At 38.2% G+C, this 16,891-nt stretch overlaps 1 protein-coding gene across 1 annotated transcript; it reads left to right on the top strand.

Annotated features, from left to right (window-relative positions):
- The first annotated feature begins 304 nt into the window (after positions 1-304).
- On the top strand, positions 305-14,166 carry ipp (intracisternal A particle-promoted polypeptide). The gene is made up of 8 exons (XM_052012796.1): positions 305-712; positions 1,997-2,428; positions 5,106-5,261; positions 8,607-8,774; positions 9,482-9,619; positions 10,343-10,465; positions 12,007-12,227; positions 13,942-14,166. The coding sequence occupies exons 1-8, from the start codon at positions 415-417 to the stop codon at positions 14,164-14,166; spliced, it is 1,761 nt and encodes a 586-aa protein (XP_051868756.1). The 5' UTR covers positions 305-414.
- The last annotated feature ends 2,725 nt before the right edge of the window (positions 14,167-16,891 follow it).

Here is a 16,891-nt window from a genome sequence, read left to right as displayed (position 1 = left end):
TACCTCAATGCTCTGTACTGACTCAATGTAACTGCACTGTGTAATGAATTGACCTGTACCATCCGTTTGTAAGACAAGTTTTTCACTGCACCTCAGTACTAGTGACAATAATAAACCAATACCAAACTAAACCACGTCTGTTCACTTTGTTTCCAGGTGTAGTTTGTGACGTTCAGCCGGGGACAGCGCCACCTGTCGTCTCGGAAGGCACCGTGCCACCACAGGCACAGCGCCACCTGTCGTCTCGGAAGGCACCGTGCCGCCACAGGCGATTGCTCGATTGCTCTCCCTGCCAGGGAGAGTCAGCTGATGGTTGGTAGGTAACGGGCTTGATCGCTGTTGGTCCCAAAGGGGGGAGCAGTTGGGCGGAGGAAGCGGTCGGCCCGAGGGCCCTGCCGGCTGGGTGACAGGCTCATGGCACAGTGCGTGCACCCGAGCCCGGTGTCGGAGCAGGGTCGGTGGGCCAGTGAGACATATGCTCGGACCCTGCTGGCCCAGATCAACCGCATGAGGGCCCGCGCCGACTTCTGCGACGTGCGCCTACAGGTGGAGCGGCAGGTCTTCAGCGTCCACAGGCTGGTGCTGGCCGCCAGCAGCCCCTACTTCGCCGTGCTGTTCGCAGGAGGCCTGCAGGAAGCCGGCAAGAGCTTCATCCATATCCACGGCATCGAGGCAGAAATCTTCAAGCTGTTGCTTGACTTTATTTACACTGGTTGGTACTTGAGGAGATGGATCGGTGTTCAGTCGCTTCACAGCTGAAAACTATTGGGAATAAAATCATTGGATTGAGGGAGGGAAACAGTAGCTCTGTCAGCATGGGCAAGAGAAGATTCGAGCACAGATTCCCCCTTCAAACTTAAAATCGTCCTCTTTGATTAAACTTCAGATCACTTTCTTTGGCTGATCACTTTCTTTGGCTTCATATCTTTGTCTGGTTAGTTTCTGTGAAGGTTCCTGTAGCTTAATTCTGCACTTGAAGGTGCTAAATTAATGCAAATTGTTGTGATAGATAGTCCTTTGCTAGCACCAAATAACAGTCTGATACCAAAATAAAGTCACAACACAGGACTCCTTGAATGTTAAACATTGGCCAACGTGATCAAAATAAAGCTTTCTGTGCTGCACACTTTTGAGTGATGCTGATATACAGTTAAATGATTCTGAGGGTAAAAGGCAATTATTGTGGAGTGTAGGTATTATAAGTTTAAGAGATGTGTATAAATTATTTAAAAGATTCTTAACTAAAAGTGTGAATGGACTATCCCACTTGGTCTGTTTTTCAAGGTTCCCACTATCCTTTAGTCATTGACGTCAACAATAGGAAGTGAACTAGGGCATTGGATCCTAACAGATCAGGTAGTTATCATGGCTTGTGCTGGCATCATCAGTGCAACGCAGTGGTAGTATGCACTATTCGGAGGATATTTCGTAGCAACATGCTGGCTTACTTCGACACCCTTCCCTTTCCTGTAGTCTGTATTAACAGGAAGGACAAGACCAGCAGTATCATTTGAGCTATCTCCAAGTTGCCATTCCTATTGGAATTCATTGCCATTTGGTTTTAATCTAAAAATTGCCTTCAGTGAAATCATTGTGGGAGCTACACAAGATAGAAGCCCACCACCACTTTAGGGCAGATAAGGATGAGAAATAATTCCACCTGTGCTCAGGAACAAATAAAAAAATGATTAGTCATAGACCATTCAATGTGAGGGCTGAATTAACTGGTAGATTAGTGAATGAGTTCCGATAAACTCAGTATATGCTGATGATTAAACATTCAATGTATACTTTATAATTGAAACAAAGGGATTTTACAGTAGAGCGACCAGATCTGCATCCTTTCATTTGAAGCCCTATCAGGGTGAACCGAGAGTAGAGTCTTCTATTTTGCAGTGTGATCAGTATTGACACCAGAACTCTATCCTCACAACCAAGTATTGTGAACTTCAAATGTAAGACCTGTAATTTGCATTTTCTTTTACTTTGTTTGCAGGTGTCATCAATATCAGCATAAAAAATGTACAAGAGGTGATCCTTGCTGCAGACATGTTGCAGTTGACTGAGATTGTGAACATGTGCAGTGAATTTTTGAAAGGACAAATTGATTCCTCAAACTGTGTTGGAATTTATCAATTTGCTGAGCAAATTGCCTGCCATGATCTTGCAGAATTCAGTGAAAGTTACATTTATGTCCACTTCCTGGAGGTCTGTAAAACCGAGGAGTTTATGGGATTAGCAAAAGATCAATTGGTTAAAATCTTAAAAAGTGAAGAACTCCAGATTGAAGATGAATATCAAGTTTTCACAGCTGCTATGGAATGGGTTCTCCAGGACATGGTCAAAAGGAAAAAGTACGTGATTGAAGTTCTGGATCCTGTTCGATTCCCTTTGCTTTCTTCACGGAGATTATTCAAGTATATTGAAGGTATTGTACAGATTTGAGTATTCTGTATTCCCTAGCTGATGCTGCTAATCCTTATGCAATAACATTCTGAAAAAAAAACTGTACAAGTGGACATTGTTGTGCACACATTGTTTGCTATATTATCCAAAACATCATTGTCCTTGTACATTGTCTTACCTATGGATTCCTCCCATTTAAATACACACACTGATCTCAAAGGAAGATCTTTTCGAGAGCTCTTCACAGACAGCCCCTTTGAAAGTTACGATATGTCGCAAACCAGAGATCTGTTAATCATATGGTTCAATTATTAAATAAGTAATTGCCTTATAGCAACAATTATTGTTCATAATCGATATTGCATACTACTTCCCATTTTGGTTTTGGAAAGGGAAACATTCAAACTGAAGTAACATTTGGTTAAATTTTACATTTTTTATTGGTTTAGTCATCACCAGTTCACACAGTCTCCATGATCCTCTCGCTGCTGTGGTGCCACTTACACTGAGCTTACAAATTTCCCAGATGTTATTGGAATGTTGTCCAACTCCAGACCCATGATGTTGTCTCATCATTGCTATTGCCAACAATATCACAGGTTGACTTCTCTTTATCAGTTCTTGGGTGTACATCAGCAATTTTCTCTGCTGTGCTTCTGGGAAGAGGTCAGTGTGAACCTGACAGAATCTATCACCAATTTGCACTTTGTAAGTCCAAGTGCCAGACACTTTCCACTATTTCCTCAATATCGCAACTCTGCATCTCTTCCTTGCTGGGAGGTTCAAGTTCTCCTTGTGGCATGAGTCATGACAACCAGCCTGTTTCTAATTTTTCTTCAAGTTTTCCTTTCAAATTATGTTGGACAAGATTCCATCTCATTCTGAGTCTCCCATTCATTAACATTTCAGAAGGAATAAACCCAGTTGTGGAATGAGTTTTGATTTGATAGCTTAGACAAATGCTGCAAGATATTTCACGGTCATGTTCAATCAACCCTCCGTTATGTATTCCTTCATTGCCACCTTTACCATGCAAACTCTCCTTTCCCATTGGGAGCTGGATGGTCAGGAGAAAAGAAATGGTGCTTTGTCCCACTACTCTTCATCAACATTTCAAACTAAAAGAATCTGAGTTCTGGACTATTGTCAGACATGAGTTTTTCGGACAGATCATGTTTATCAAAGGTATATCTTAATTCTCTAATCATACGGTCTACTGTCATGCATGGTCCTATGTATTTGATTTTGAGCTACTTCAAATGGCTATCAATTAGTCCCAAAAAGTGATCCAGCATTTAGTCCTAGTGATAATGAAGGAAGATGATGCATTCCAGTGTCACAAAAACAGAAATGCCAGTCAAGCAGCATCTATGGAAAGAGAAACTATTTAATGTTTCAAGTCAAAGATCCTTCATCAGAACCAAGGAAGAGAGAAAGCAAGTTAGCCTAAGTGACAGAGAGGGTAGAGGGCAGTGGGTGGAATAAAGGGAATATCAGTGATAGTGTGAAATGATGGACAGCTATTGAGTGGATAGTTTAGCTCTTTTGTGTAACATAATGCTAATGTTGTGAAGTCTGGGCGATGCTGTATAGACTGGCCAACTGGGACATGCTGAGCTGGCAAGAATATGCAAATAACAATGAGTGGGGGGGAATGGCGTGGATAAATGGCCAGTCCTGATACAAATAAAAAGAAAGAGCAAGTTATCTCAAGTTGAAGAATTAAATATCGAGTCCTGCAAGCTGCAATATGCCCAGATGATAAATGAAATGTTGTTCCTTGAGCTTCAGTTGAGCCTCATTGTAACAGTGCAGCAGGCCACAGACAGAGAAGTCAGAGAGCACTGCTGTTAAAGTGGCAGGCAATTGGAAGCCATTCACCATTCACCCACCTCCTCCTCCCTCATCCTCACCCAATGTCTGCTGTTGATGTGAAACCGGAAATCGTTTGCCTTTGGCTATTGACATTACTATTATTCCACCAGCTTTGTATAATGTCCCCACTTTTCATTGTAATATTCCTGTAGAAGAATTCTTCCTTGCCCAGGAATATTGAGTCCAATTGACAAATATCCCTGTGATACCAAAATCATCCCTGTGATCTTTCTGGTCTGTAGGATATGATGCATTTACCAGCTGAGCTAAGCGAGACTCAATTCAGTTAATTTTTAATTCCACATTTTAATTGCATGTTAATTTTCAAAAAAAATCTTTCTGCATTAGGTCTTTATTGCTTTCCTGTCCTACTCCATCAAACCACAAGGCTTTAGTTGTCTGTTATTCTTCAGTAGTTCTCTCTCTTTCAGCACGCCTAGCCACTCATTAGGAAGACCAGAAACTCCTTGTGTGACACATTTAATTAAAATGTCTCATGAAAAAATAACGATCCACATTCAATTTGTATTGTCTTGAAGTTGTGGTAACCCAACTTAATTTTAGGCTGTTTATTGCTTCTACCTAATTAAATATCCAAATGTGAGTAACAACTTAAAAACCAAGAACCAAATGTCTTCAAGATTGACATAAATGAACTCATTGGCTGTATTTACCAGCTGGTTTAATCTGTCTGGGTTTACAAGTTGCAACATGCCTGCTTACACCAGTTTATCTTCAAATATTGAGTATGTATTGTTGAGGGCTTTGGTGTTATATTTCATGCGATTTTTTTTTTACACAATGCCTTCTCATCTTACCTCCAGGTATTTCTGATTTTAGTCTACGAGTTGCCCTGCAAAAGTTGCTGGAGGAATACAGGGAAGTCAATAAACCTCAGAAAGAGATCAAGTTTGGCAAAATGCCACCTGCATCAAAGATTCGTCCTCGAAGAAAAGCCCGGAAATACCTCTATGCCATAGGTTACCAGTTTTACTATAACCACAATGTTAGAGAAGTATCGATGGTCATTGGAAATCAGGCCAGAATGAATTAGTGTGTAGTTACATATGTCATAAATACAGCCCTTCAACCCACCAAATCCACGTAGACTGTCAACCACCCTTTGATTTTAATATCACTGAAAAATAGGATACCTGAAGTTGCAGCAGCTGGAAGCTAATTCAGCAGGGCTGTATATAGTAACCTTTTAATTGAACTTCGTTTCTACATTTAGGAGGCCAGGCCACATCTGTGGGAAGAGAAACAGATTCAACATTCCAGGAATGTTGACTTTGTTTCTCTTCCCACAGATGCGGCCTGGTTTGCTGGGTGTTTCGAGAGTTTTCTATTTTTTTAAGATTTCCAGCATCTGCAGTTTTCTTTGATTTTTATTTGTACATTGACGTTGTGCATTCATTATTAAACACAACCAAATATTATTCTCTTCTTTACTGAAGCTCCTTAAGTTGCCTATGATAGGAGATCTGCTGCGTTATTTGATTTCTCAGATCTGGAAATAGCATTCCCAACAGCAGTTACTTTTGTGAATATTTACATGATGGAAAAGGGCAAGAGCTCAATAGTTGAAAATCAGGTACACAAATGTTTTCCCTGCCCCCACCTAACTGGTACTGCTTATCTTGCTTGAGTGCTCGTTCTTCATGTGTGAATACTCACCATGATGACAGGATATTTGTCATTAAGTTTATCTTCACTTAAGTTTATCTTCACTTGACATTCACATCTTACTTGGAAAGCAATCATGCAAAAATTTCCATTGACTTAAAAAGTACATTATTTTTCTTCTCACAGACAGGAGTACAATGGCTACTTTTAACATACCAGTCATCACCTCAGTTATGCAGATTATTTAGTACAAACCAGATATTAAATTGGGGACTTTCAAATTTGCATCTAATTGAGCATAAGATGGACAGAAATGTGAATTAATTTTCAAAAGATCCACTTTTGTTTGATCTTTATTTTTTAGTGGGGAAGGACTCAGGAACTGTATAAGTTTTAGGAATATTTTGTTTGCCATTTATCTGTGTTTTTTATGTATGTAGAATATTTAAATAATAATCAAAAGCATTCTCCCCATCCCCCCTCAATTCAGACCCAGTGTCTTATTTCTGTGAAGGGTGCAAACAGAAATGGCAATCCAGTCCTCTTTAACCTGACATAACTGTCAGATGTTAATCTAGAAATCTCATCCTTGTGTCCAAATGAATGCTTTCATTTTGTATTGCTGTTACTCACATCTCAAATAATTCGTTGTCTCCAGAAATGAATACTTTTTCACAAGTTGGTGTCAGATTTTCACATTTTATGTCATGAGAGTATTATCTTGAAGGATAGAGATATCTGAATAAAATTACTAATACTTGCCATGAGCCATGTAAAATGTGAAACCAAAACTTGTTTTTGCTTCTCTTTAACTTTCTTTCTTTTTCAATCTTTTATTAGCTTTCAAATTAATACAGATTAATATATAACATCAATGTTTGTACATGTAATACAAAGAGATCAGGAGAACAATCATAGCATAGATAATCATAAAGAACAATAAAATATTAAAAAAATCTGTAGATCTCACGGTCCCTTAGTAAATGAATATAATATAAAAGAAAGAAAAGAAGATTTATTATATATATATATATATATATATATATATAAAAGAAAAGAAAGAAAAAAAATCCCCAAATCAATGAGAAAATTTATAAACAATATATCAAACCAAACTAAACAGAAAAATTTCAAAAAAAAGAAAAAAAAAGACTGGACTGAAATTTCTCAGTAGAAACAGAGCAATATTATGTTGTCAACTCCGTTCCTCTAAATTGAAAAGTTATTGAAAGGGGATCTATATCATGTGAAAATATTGAATAAATGGACTCCAAATATCTTCAAATTTAAGTGAAGGATCAACAGTACCACTCCTAATTTTTTCCAAGTTTAAACATGAGATAGTTTGAGAGAACCATTGAAAAGTAGTAGGGGGTATTGGATCCTTCCATTTAAGCAAAATGGATCGTTTGGCCATTAATGTAACAAAGGCAATCATACGGTTAGCGGAAGCAGATAAATGGCCAGACTCTATCCTTGGTAATCCAAAAATTGCAGTGATAGGGTGAGGTTGTAAATCAATATTCAATACATTTGAGATAATGTTAAAAATGTCTTTCTACTAGTAGTGATAGTACTGCAGGGATAGATTCCTCCAGATTAGAAATATAAAGTAACAGGTCGTCTGTGTAAAGAGATATGAATCTTCCATCCGCGAGTAATGCCACATATATTTGAAGAGTCCCAGAGTGCAATAGCCAAGGGTTCCAAAGCAATATCAAATAATAAAGGGCTTAAAGGGCAACCTTGTCTAGTACCTCGAAAAAGCCTAAACAAAGGAGATCTTTGATTATTAGTAAGTATTGAAGCCATGGGTGTATAATAAATCAGTTTAATCATAGATATAAATTTAGGGCTAAAATTAAATTTTTGAAGTGTAATGAATAGATATTCCCATTCGTTCTTTTATTTTAACCGCATGAGGTATTTTATTTATAAATATGTATTTGTAAAAATGATATTGTAATGAAAACCAATTCAATGCAATAATGTTCAATTTCAAATTCCTTCCTAATTTAAATGAAATCTAGGCTCAGTCAAAATTTCTGAGGCATTAGATTAAGATTTCAGATTAGTTTATTGTCATATCCATCAGAGTGCAATGAACTTCTTGGCTTGCATGATGCTCACAGAGTAAACAGTAAACAAGATAATAAATACAACAATATATACAGTGACGAGTGCAAAACAACAGTATGGTGCAATGATTGTAGTGCAATCTAAAGTAGTGCAAAATGAAATGCTGAAGTGACAATAATGGAATAACTGAGGGAGGTAGAGTTAAGAGTCTGAGAACATGGCAGCACATCTGGGAAGGGGATGTGAAAGAGGTGAATGGTTCAGAAGTCTGGTTAAGAAGCCCTTTCGTTATTTCATAACTAGTCATGATCAACACACCTCGTCACTTGCAAACCCTGTTTTATTAGGGGGATCCAAACCACTGGTTTTCATTCAAGAGATTCTAAACTTGTCATCACAAATTTAATGGTAATGTTTTTGTTAAGTTTCCTTTAATTAAAATCATTTAAAAATATTAAACATGTTGTTTCTGGGTCCCTAAAAAAAAATTAAGTCCAGTTGTTCAGTTAGCACATTGAAATAGGTTTTTAAACACTGACAGAAGAGTTGAAACTCAATAAAGAATCTGACAGGGATTTGTCTACAGGTTTAATTTCTTTTCTTTCTTTGCTTTTGGCTAGGTGGTTACACACGGCTTCAGGGAGGTCGATGGAGTGATAGCAGGACTCTTAGTTGTGTGGAACGTTTTGATTCATTCAGTCAATACTGGACAACAGTGTCATCACTCCACCAGGCTAGAAGTGGACTGGGTGTTGCAGTACTTGAAGGGATGATCTATGTAATAGGTGGTAAGTACCATTGCTGCTGTGCAAACAATTATTTCCTTTGGAACAACAGCATGTTTCCACATATAGGATATAGTATCTATAAAGTTTCTCCGTGCTTTCTCCAATTGTGATGCGTCAGCAGGGTACTCATTATTTTTGACCTGTGGGGGGAATGTATTTTCTCCTTTAGTTGCCATAGCTGATGTTTCAAAGAGTTTGAATAGACGATACCTAAAAATCTTGTGATCTCGGTTATTTTTTTCATATGGTCAGTGACTTTTCCAGCTGCAAACATTCTTTGTGTCTGATAAATGTGATGTTTATTTTTCACATGCTGTTAAGGGAAATTAGTCTTCCAGAACATTTCCAGTAAGTTACCAGGGCCATAAAAAACATTTGACTCAGAAAATGAGCCAGCAATTGGACAGTTGGGGGAATTTGAGATGCTGTGGGCAAAAAATAAGTTAATTTGGTATTTTTATAGTTTCTCTTCCATCAAAGTTAAAAGCAATATAGTACATATGATTTTTGAGTGGTCAGGATTTTAAGTTCTTTCACAAAAAATGGAATTTTTGAATATTTACTTAACTTTACCATAAAGATTGATTTAATAAATTTGAAAGAAACAGATTACATTTTTAATTATACTGAAGGGGATAGGTTATGAAAAACAGTGTGATTAGCTGTACAGGTAGGTATGTTCATGATGCCTTCATTTCTTTTCCAAGGTGAAAGTGATTCCATGATTTTTGACTGTGCCGAGCGATATGATCCAGTTACCAAGCAATGGGCAGCAGTGGCCTCCATGAATTCTCCCCGATGTGGACTTGCTGTATGTGCCTGTCATGCTGCTATTTATGCTCTCGGTGAGAGTTCAAAATATGATTACTTATGTTTTGTAATTAGCTCTCTATAAAACTGCAATAAAAGTAATTTTGATAATGCAAAACCAGTGCAATGAAATATCATTTCATTGTGGTTAAAAAAAAATTCTTCATTCAATTTTGTATTCTGCCACAAATTACAACATAACCTAACAATGCCAACTATGTAAATTGCACAGAATAGTGGGTAATTGGATTGGCTATTATTAGACTGCATATAATTACCAACTTCTGAGTAACAGAAATATGGGATCTTCACTGGTATTGCTTCAAATTTTCAGCTTGACCACAGCCATAGATAGTCCTCAAGCAAATGTTCCAATAAATTGAATGACCTGACTTTTTCTATTGCTAATATTTTCTCTTTTAATTGCAGGAATATGAAATTTGACACTGTTTGCTTTTGTGAGTCTAACTTAATAAGATGTTAGTAGTGAGTCAGATGAACAGTTATATGCAAGTACCATTCAGACCACAAGGGTGATATGGTCAAAAGAGGTGCAGGTTGCTTACAGCAAACAATGAAGTTTGCAGATTGAAAACATTCAGAATTAACATACAGACTTTATTAAGAAAACTAAGCAAATGTAATATTTTAATTCTGCTAATTAACATGTTCTGTGTGAGGTGTGTACAGTTCTGTAACATTTTTAAGAAAAGTCTTCAAATTTTTTCACACAGTGTGCATCTTTTGAATATTTCCAGGAGGCTGGGTTGGAGCAGATATTGGGAAGACTATGGAAAGATTTGACCCTTCTGACAATAAATGGGAAGTTATTGGTGACATGCTTATCCCTCGATACTTCTTTGGTTGTTGTGAAATGCAAGGTATGGCATTACCTCCAGAATATCATTTCTCATGAGTGTGAACAAGTGAGTGTTAATGGCATTTTCTGCTTTTATATAATTTCTTGTACCAACTCAATTTTATCTCACCATATGGTTATTAAGATTATTTGCAGTAGATTTCATTATTGTAGATGGTAGTGCAAATTGAGAAACCTGGACATTGACTTTACTATACTTTTATTTCCTACATATTAGAATGCAGTAAACAAAAGTATAATAACGAAGGTACAATAACTTAAATTCTGACTGATTTCCTCATTTTTCTCCTTTCTGCCCTGATTCTTGCCAGGCCACTAGTAGCCTGCTTATATTTTGCTTGAGTGGTCAATTTTCAGGTATATACCTTGATAAGGATTTTGGGAGTTTCGGGACAGCATAAAACATGGAGTCTCTGTGTATTTTAGAGTTAGGGTTAGGGCTAGCATGGGAGAAGCACACTCTGTAAGTTTTGAGTTATTATATATCCTGGGTGATTTTGGCAGCCAAATAAGAAGCGCTGCCTTCATTGACTGGGAAGTCATATGCTGGGATCTGGCAGCCCGTCAGCAGAGCATTGGCAGACTGTATCCTGCAGATATTGGGCAGCGCCAGGCAGGCTGCGGAATGTTCTCTCGAGGTTTTCTGGGAAGTTTGGGGAGTCAGAGCTACGCTGCAAAGCTTCAGTCAGTGCAGCTGCTGGGGGTGTGAAGGGTGATTGGTAATGAAGAACAGCTCTGATAATGCCAAGTGGCAGCACTTGTATGGTCACTTTACTCTGCGAGAGAGCAAGCAGCCATCAATTGGTGGGGGGGGGGTGATGTTGGGGAGCTGGGCTGTTGAGACTGGAGTGGAGATTAGTCATGGGAGAGTCTGGAGCAAGCGAGAGGCAAGGGAACATAGAAGTGTATAAGAGGGAAGGGCACGTGAAGGGAATTGAATGAGCAGGATGAGGACTATGAAAATAGAGAGACTGAAGGCAAACAATTAGGAGAAAGGGGACAGAGATAGGGAGACGGAAGAAGGAGGTAGGTCTGAAGCAGGGAGGTGACATAGGTATGGGGGCTGAGGTAGAGAGCAGGATTGCATCAGAGCCAGTCAGACGATCAGAATGCAACTGTGTGTGCTGTCTGTGTGGGAGTATCTAGTCCCCAGTCATCTTGGACCTCTTGCCACTGGACCAAGACCTTGCTCTGTCAAGTTTGTGTGGTAGCTGATTTTAATGCCAGCCACCCCATGTTAAAATAATTAAATCACAGCCATCTTTTGCCTGAGCTGGAATACAAGCAAATCCTTCTTGACTTTGAGGGATGTCTATGAAAAGAAGATGAAGCTCATTCAAATATAAATGTAATTACAGCAGTTCAAATCTCTCTTCATCATGTTTGCATTCCAGCAAATTTTTCAAGTACCAGTCAAGAGGCCTACATTTCATGAATGCAAAGTTTATGCCAATATATTTCATTAGGATTGATGATTAATTTTATAAAAATAAATGGAAACAAATTATCAACATGCCAGAAATATCTGTGATTCTTTCACAGGCTTAATTTATATTGTTGGAGGTTTAAGTGACTCGGGGTCAGAGCTCTGTTCAGCTGAAATGTTCGATCCTATTACAAAACGTTGGACAACATTAGACAGTATGAAAACAAAAAGAGCATATGTTGGAGTAGCAGCTCTGAATGACTGTATTTATGCTGTTGGAGGATGGAATGAGACTCAAAATGCTCTACGGACAGTCGAGAAGTATTCCCTTCAGGAGGTGAGTGTGATTTGCTTATAGTTCAGTATGATGACATTGTGTTCCCAAAGAAGAAAGATAAAATTATGCTGCAGGTTATTTGGTAAGATTGCAGTAAGTAAATACAATATTAGATAACCCAGTACTGTTAAGGTTCACTGAGGTTGTTTTTTTGTCTCTGGCCATTTTGTGAATGTGAAAAGAGGGCTACGGTAACAGGCCTAAACAGCAGAAGTAGGAAGCCCCAATCCAAAATATTAATTGGGGTTAGAGGATACTCTCAGACCGTGCGTCTCTTTTTTTTATCTTGACTTTTTTAGCTGCCCTCAAAATCTGCAAATTGTCAGGTCCTTTCAGGAACTCCAGCATTATTGGCTGTCTTGATGAGCCAATAAGGCAGGTGCCCGAGAATGCTCCCTTTTGTCTCTGTAATATACCTACTGAATGTAAAACTATTGGAAGATTAACCTACTTTCCATGCATTACAAAGTTCTGCAGAGATCCTTTTGCAGCTCAGCAAGCATATGGGTCTGAGTACACAGAACGTAACAGCACAGTATAGGCCCTTCGGCCCACAATGTTGTGCCGACATTTTATCCTGCTCTAAGATCTATCTAACTCTTCCCTCTCACATAGCCCTCCGTTTTTCTATCATTCATGTGCCTATCTAAGAGTCTCTTAAATGTCCCTAATGTGTCTGTCCCCACAACCTCTGCCGGCAGTGCATTCCATGCACCCACCACTCTGAGTAATTGAGCATTTGCTATATCATACTTATATAGACACAAAAGGGGACCATTTGTTCCATCAGATCCATGCCAAGTGAGCAATCCCATTAGTATCATTCTCCTCCTTATTTCCATGTACATTATTGTCTCTTCAACATGCCCATCAACTTTCCTTCGATTCTTTCTATCATTAACTACACTAGGGTAATTTACAGTAGCCAATCAACCTACCAGCATGTCTTTGCAATGTGGGAGGAAACTGGAGCACCTGAAGGAAACACACTCTCGGCAATTGGAGACAATCTGCTGCTAGGTTGAGTATTTAGTGTTTCTTAAAGATTTTTTTATTTATTTGTTGCTCTCACATAAGCAAAAGGTTGTTTCATTTAGTTTTGTGAATGGGATTGTATTTTCATCTTTTCTCTTTACCTTTGTGAACTAGTAGGGGGATTTGATAGTTAAGCATCACTTCATTGGCTGTAACCAACTTGATTTTAAGCATTGGGGAGTTTTTCCTGTATGATGAATGCATTTAGATGTTCACGTAACTTTAAAAATGACAGTAGGGGAGTACCCATACAAACCTAACCTGGGGTTCTGCTTCCTTGGACTGAAAGCAATGGACTTGGAATGCTGAACAGTCTGACTCTCCTGGAATGCTGCCGCTAAGCACACTACCTGCCTGTTCTGATATCCACTTGGCATTTTTACACAGCTATGATTTGGCGATCAGGAAGTCTGGGCAGAAATTTGAATCCTGCTTTTTCTGGAATATTTCATTAGCCTTAAGGACTAATTTCAAAAAGAGAAAAAAAAATTATTAGCAATATAACTGAAAAATATTAAGCCATTCTAAAAATTGGAAACGTAGCATTGCAGTGGTAAATTAAGTTTCTGAAGTAATACCATGAGATTATCTGATGGATTACTTCAGAGTAGGAAATTTGCATAACTTTGTGAATTCATATTTCCCTTTTTTTTGTTCTCTTTTCCAATTCCTATTTCAGGAGAAGTGGTTTGAGGTTTCTTCAATGAAAATAGCAAGAGCAGGTGTTTCAGTCATTGCTGTTAATGGGCTGCTTTATGCAGCGGGCGGTCGAACATCAGGTCGGGATTCCTCAGCTCCTGTTACCCTAGACTCCGTGGAGGCGTATGATCCCCATACTGACACATGGATGGAAATCGGGAACATGATAACTAGCCGCTGTGATGGGGGTGTAGCAGTGCTTTGACTGTTGATGACTATTTCTAAGGTTTTAACAAAATTGCTCACAGAATGCAGAAGATTTCTGACATCTTGAATTGTCATCACCTGTCTCTGAGTTTACACAGCTATTTTTGGGTTACAACTTGACTCAGCACAGAGTCAGTGTCATAGAACCTAAATACAAAGTGTAGGCATTTACACTACAGGTGAGTTCCTCCATTTGATGAGTTGTGGCTGCTCTTCTACCTCAACTCCTTTCCTCACTATCCCTTTATTCCCAATTACTTTAATATTCAAAAATATTTCAATTCCTGTCTTAAATATTATCAGTGATTGAGCATTCACTAACTGGAGAGAGAATGGCAAATATTTAAAACCATTTGGAGGAAGAAGTTGCTCTTGCTGATAGTTAAATATGTAAAATAAAAAAATGTGCCACCCAGTTTGTGCACAGTGCACTTGCACAAATGCATGCGAGACAATGACAGAATCTGTTTCAGAGAAATTGAATACAGGGTGATTGTTGTCAAGGAAACCTTCCTTTGAAATGGTATCATAAAGGAACTTCAAAAGTGAAGCAAAGGAACACCAGCCTGGATTTATGTACTCAGGTGTGTGGAGTGGAATTTAAATGCCTGTCTCTTGAATGAGAGGCACATTGGCTACCAACTAACTTACAGTTGACACAAATCAAACTTTGACATCAAACAACTAATTTCAATTTAATACTGTATGTTGAAGTTCAGGAAAAACTTGAAGCATTATCATTTGTACAAGCCTTTAATTTATAGCATTTTGTTGTGTTAATGTTTTGAGTGAAGTTTTCAGAGAGTCACAGAGAGATGCAGCACAGAAACAGGCCTTTCAAACCATTGAGTCTGCACCGACTGTCGATCACCCACTTGCACTAATCCTACATTAAACCCCATGCAGCTGAGTGAAATTTTATAATGGGATGTGTTCAGTGATTTAACTGAGTCAGTGCCTTTTCGTGATCTCCAGTGTCCACATTATATTTAGAGATGATTTTGATGATGATTATAACTTCTAACAGTACACAACTGCATTGTGAATTTAATGGATGGATTGGTATTAACTGGCAGTTTTTTGTAACTATTTTCTTAATAAATGTATTAAACCACATTTAATTGCTTTGCATATATATATCTAAAAGTACAAAGTAGTGCTTTTTGATTTTATTTCAAAACTATAGAATTGAAAGGATTTCATAGAAAATGCAACAGTATTTCATCATTGCTTTTCAATCCTCCTATTAGGCTAACCCTGTCCTTTATATCTGTAGTCTTGCAACCCCTTGAGGTACCTTTGCTGTTCCAATTCTGGCCTCTTTGTCACTCCTGAAATTAAGTGGTCCATCAGTACTTGCTATGCCTTCACCTCCCTTGGGCCTTCTTTTCAATACAAGCATTGGTGAAACTTGGAAGAAAGTTAATTCGATTGGTGACACTTGAAAATCATTGACAAGAATGTAACAGTTTAGTTAATATTGCTGAAGTGCCATGGCAAATTAAAAATCATTGCATATTAGAGAAAAAGTTCTGCATTGGGACCTGTCAGTACTAACACACACATGAGGTGGCAATGGCTTTACTTTGATATTCAGCTTGTGTGTCAATGGAACTGCACTTCTCTAAGCAACTGAAGAATAGCTTTACGCTTGATTTACCATTTGAATTTACTCTCATCGATCACCCTAAAAAAAAACATGCTTGCATTCCTGACAAATAACAGCATAAAGAACAGCACAGCACAGGGACGGGCCCTTCAGCCCACAATGTCTGTGCCAACCACAATGCCAATCTAAACTAATCGTATCTGCCTGCAAAAGGTCCATATCCCTCTATTTCCTGCCCGTTCATGCATCTGTCTAAATGCTTCTTAAATGTTGCTATCATATCTGCTTCTACCACTTTCCTTGGTAGCGCAATCCAGGCACCTACAACCTGTGTGTAAAAAAAAACTTGGCTTGTAAATCTCTTTTAAACTGTCCTCCTCTCACCTACATCTATGCCCTCTAGCATCTGACGTTTCTATCCTGGAAAGAAGAATGATTATCTACCCCATCTATGTCTCTCGTCATTTTATATACTTATATAACATTTAGCCTTATCTGCTTAATATCTAAATTTAGCAAAATTTAACAAATGGAACAGGAAACTCTTGACCCTATATTCTGATACACTGCAGTTCATCAGTAAATGTGAGGTTATTCCATTACTCTTCAATCAATGGATTTAAATACAATTACCAGACTGAGGATAAGACAAAATTAACAGTCAAATCTGGATAGCAATAAACCAGAATACAAATAGTTTTGTGAACAAAAATTATTTGGGGTAAATACAAGTTTTGAAATGCAAAACATTTTAAAAAATGTTGTCGACAGATTGTAGTCTCCCTGTGCTTTGCAGATGGGATGATTCCTGGCACATGATTTCCCAGTTGACAGGTGGATTCATCTTGCAGAAGCAGGAGTATCTTATTTTGCTGCCATCATCCCTCAACATAAACAATGGCCCTAAATTTACAGGCTTCTGACTCCAAGACTGCTTTTAAACCATCAGGAACATTCTAGCTTAGTATATCTTGAACAATATATGGAATAGATATATTAGATTCCAATATATAAGTATTGGCCAAACTTTAATGTTTTATCCAGTTTACATAAATAATTGGCTTCAATCCTACATTTGGATTGTGGCCTGTAATAAAGACACCAATGAATGTTC

Source organism: Pristis pectinata, chromosome 3 (assembly GCF_009764475.1).
Source record: "Pristis pectinata isolate sPriPec2 chromosome 3, sPriPec2.1.pri, whole genome shotgun sequence".
NCBI classification, from domain to species: domain Eukaryota; kingdom Metazoa; phylum Chordata; class Chondrichthyes; order Rhinopristiformes; family Pristidae; genus Pristis; species Pristis pectinata.
This window is presented reverse-complemented; position numbering and strand designations above follow the sequence as displayed.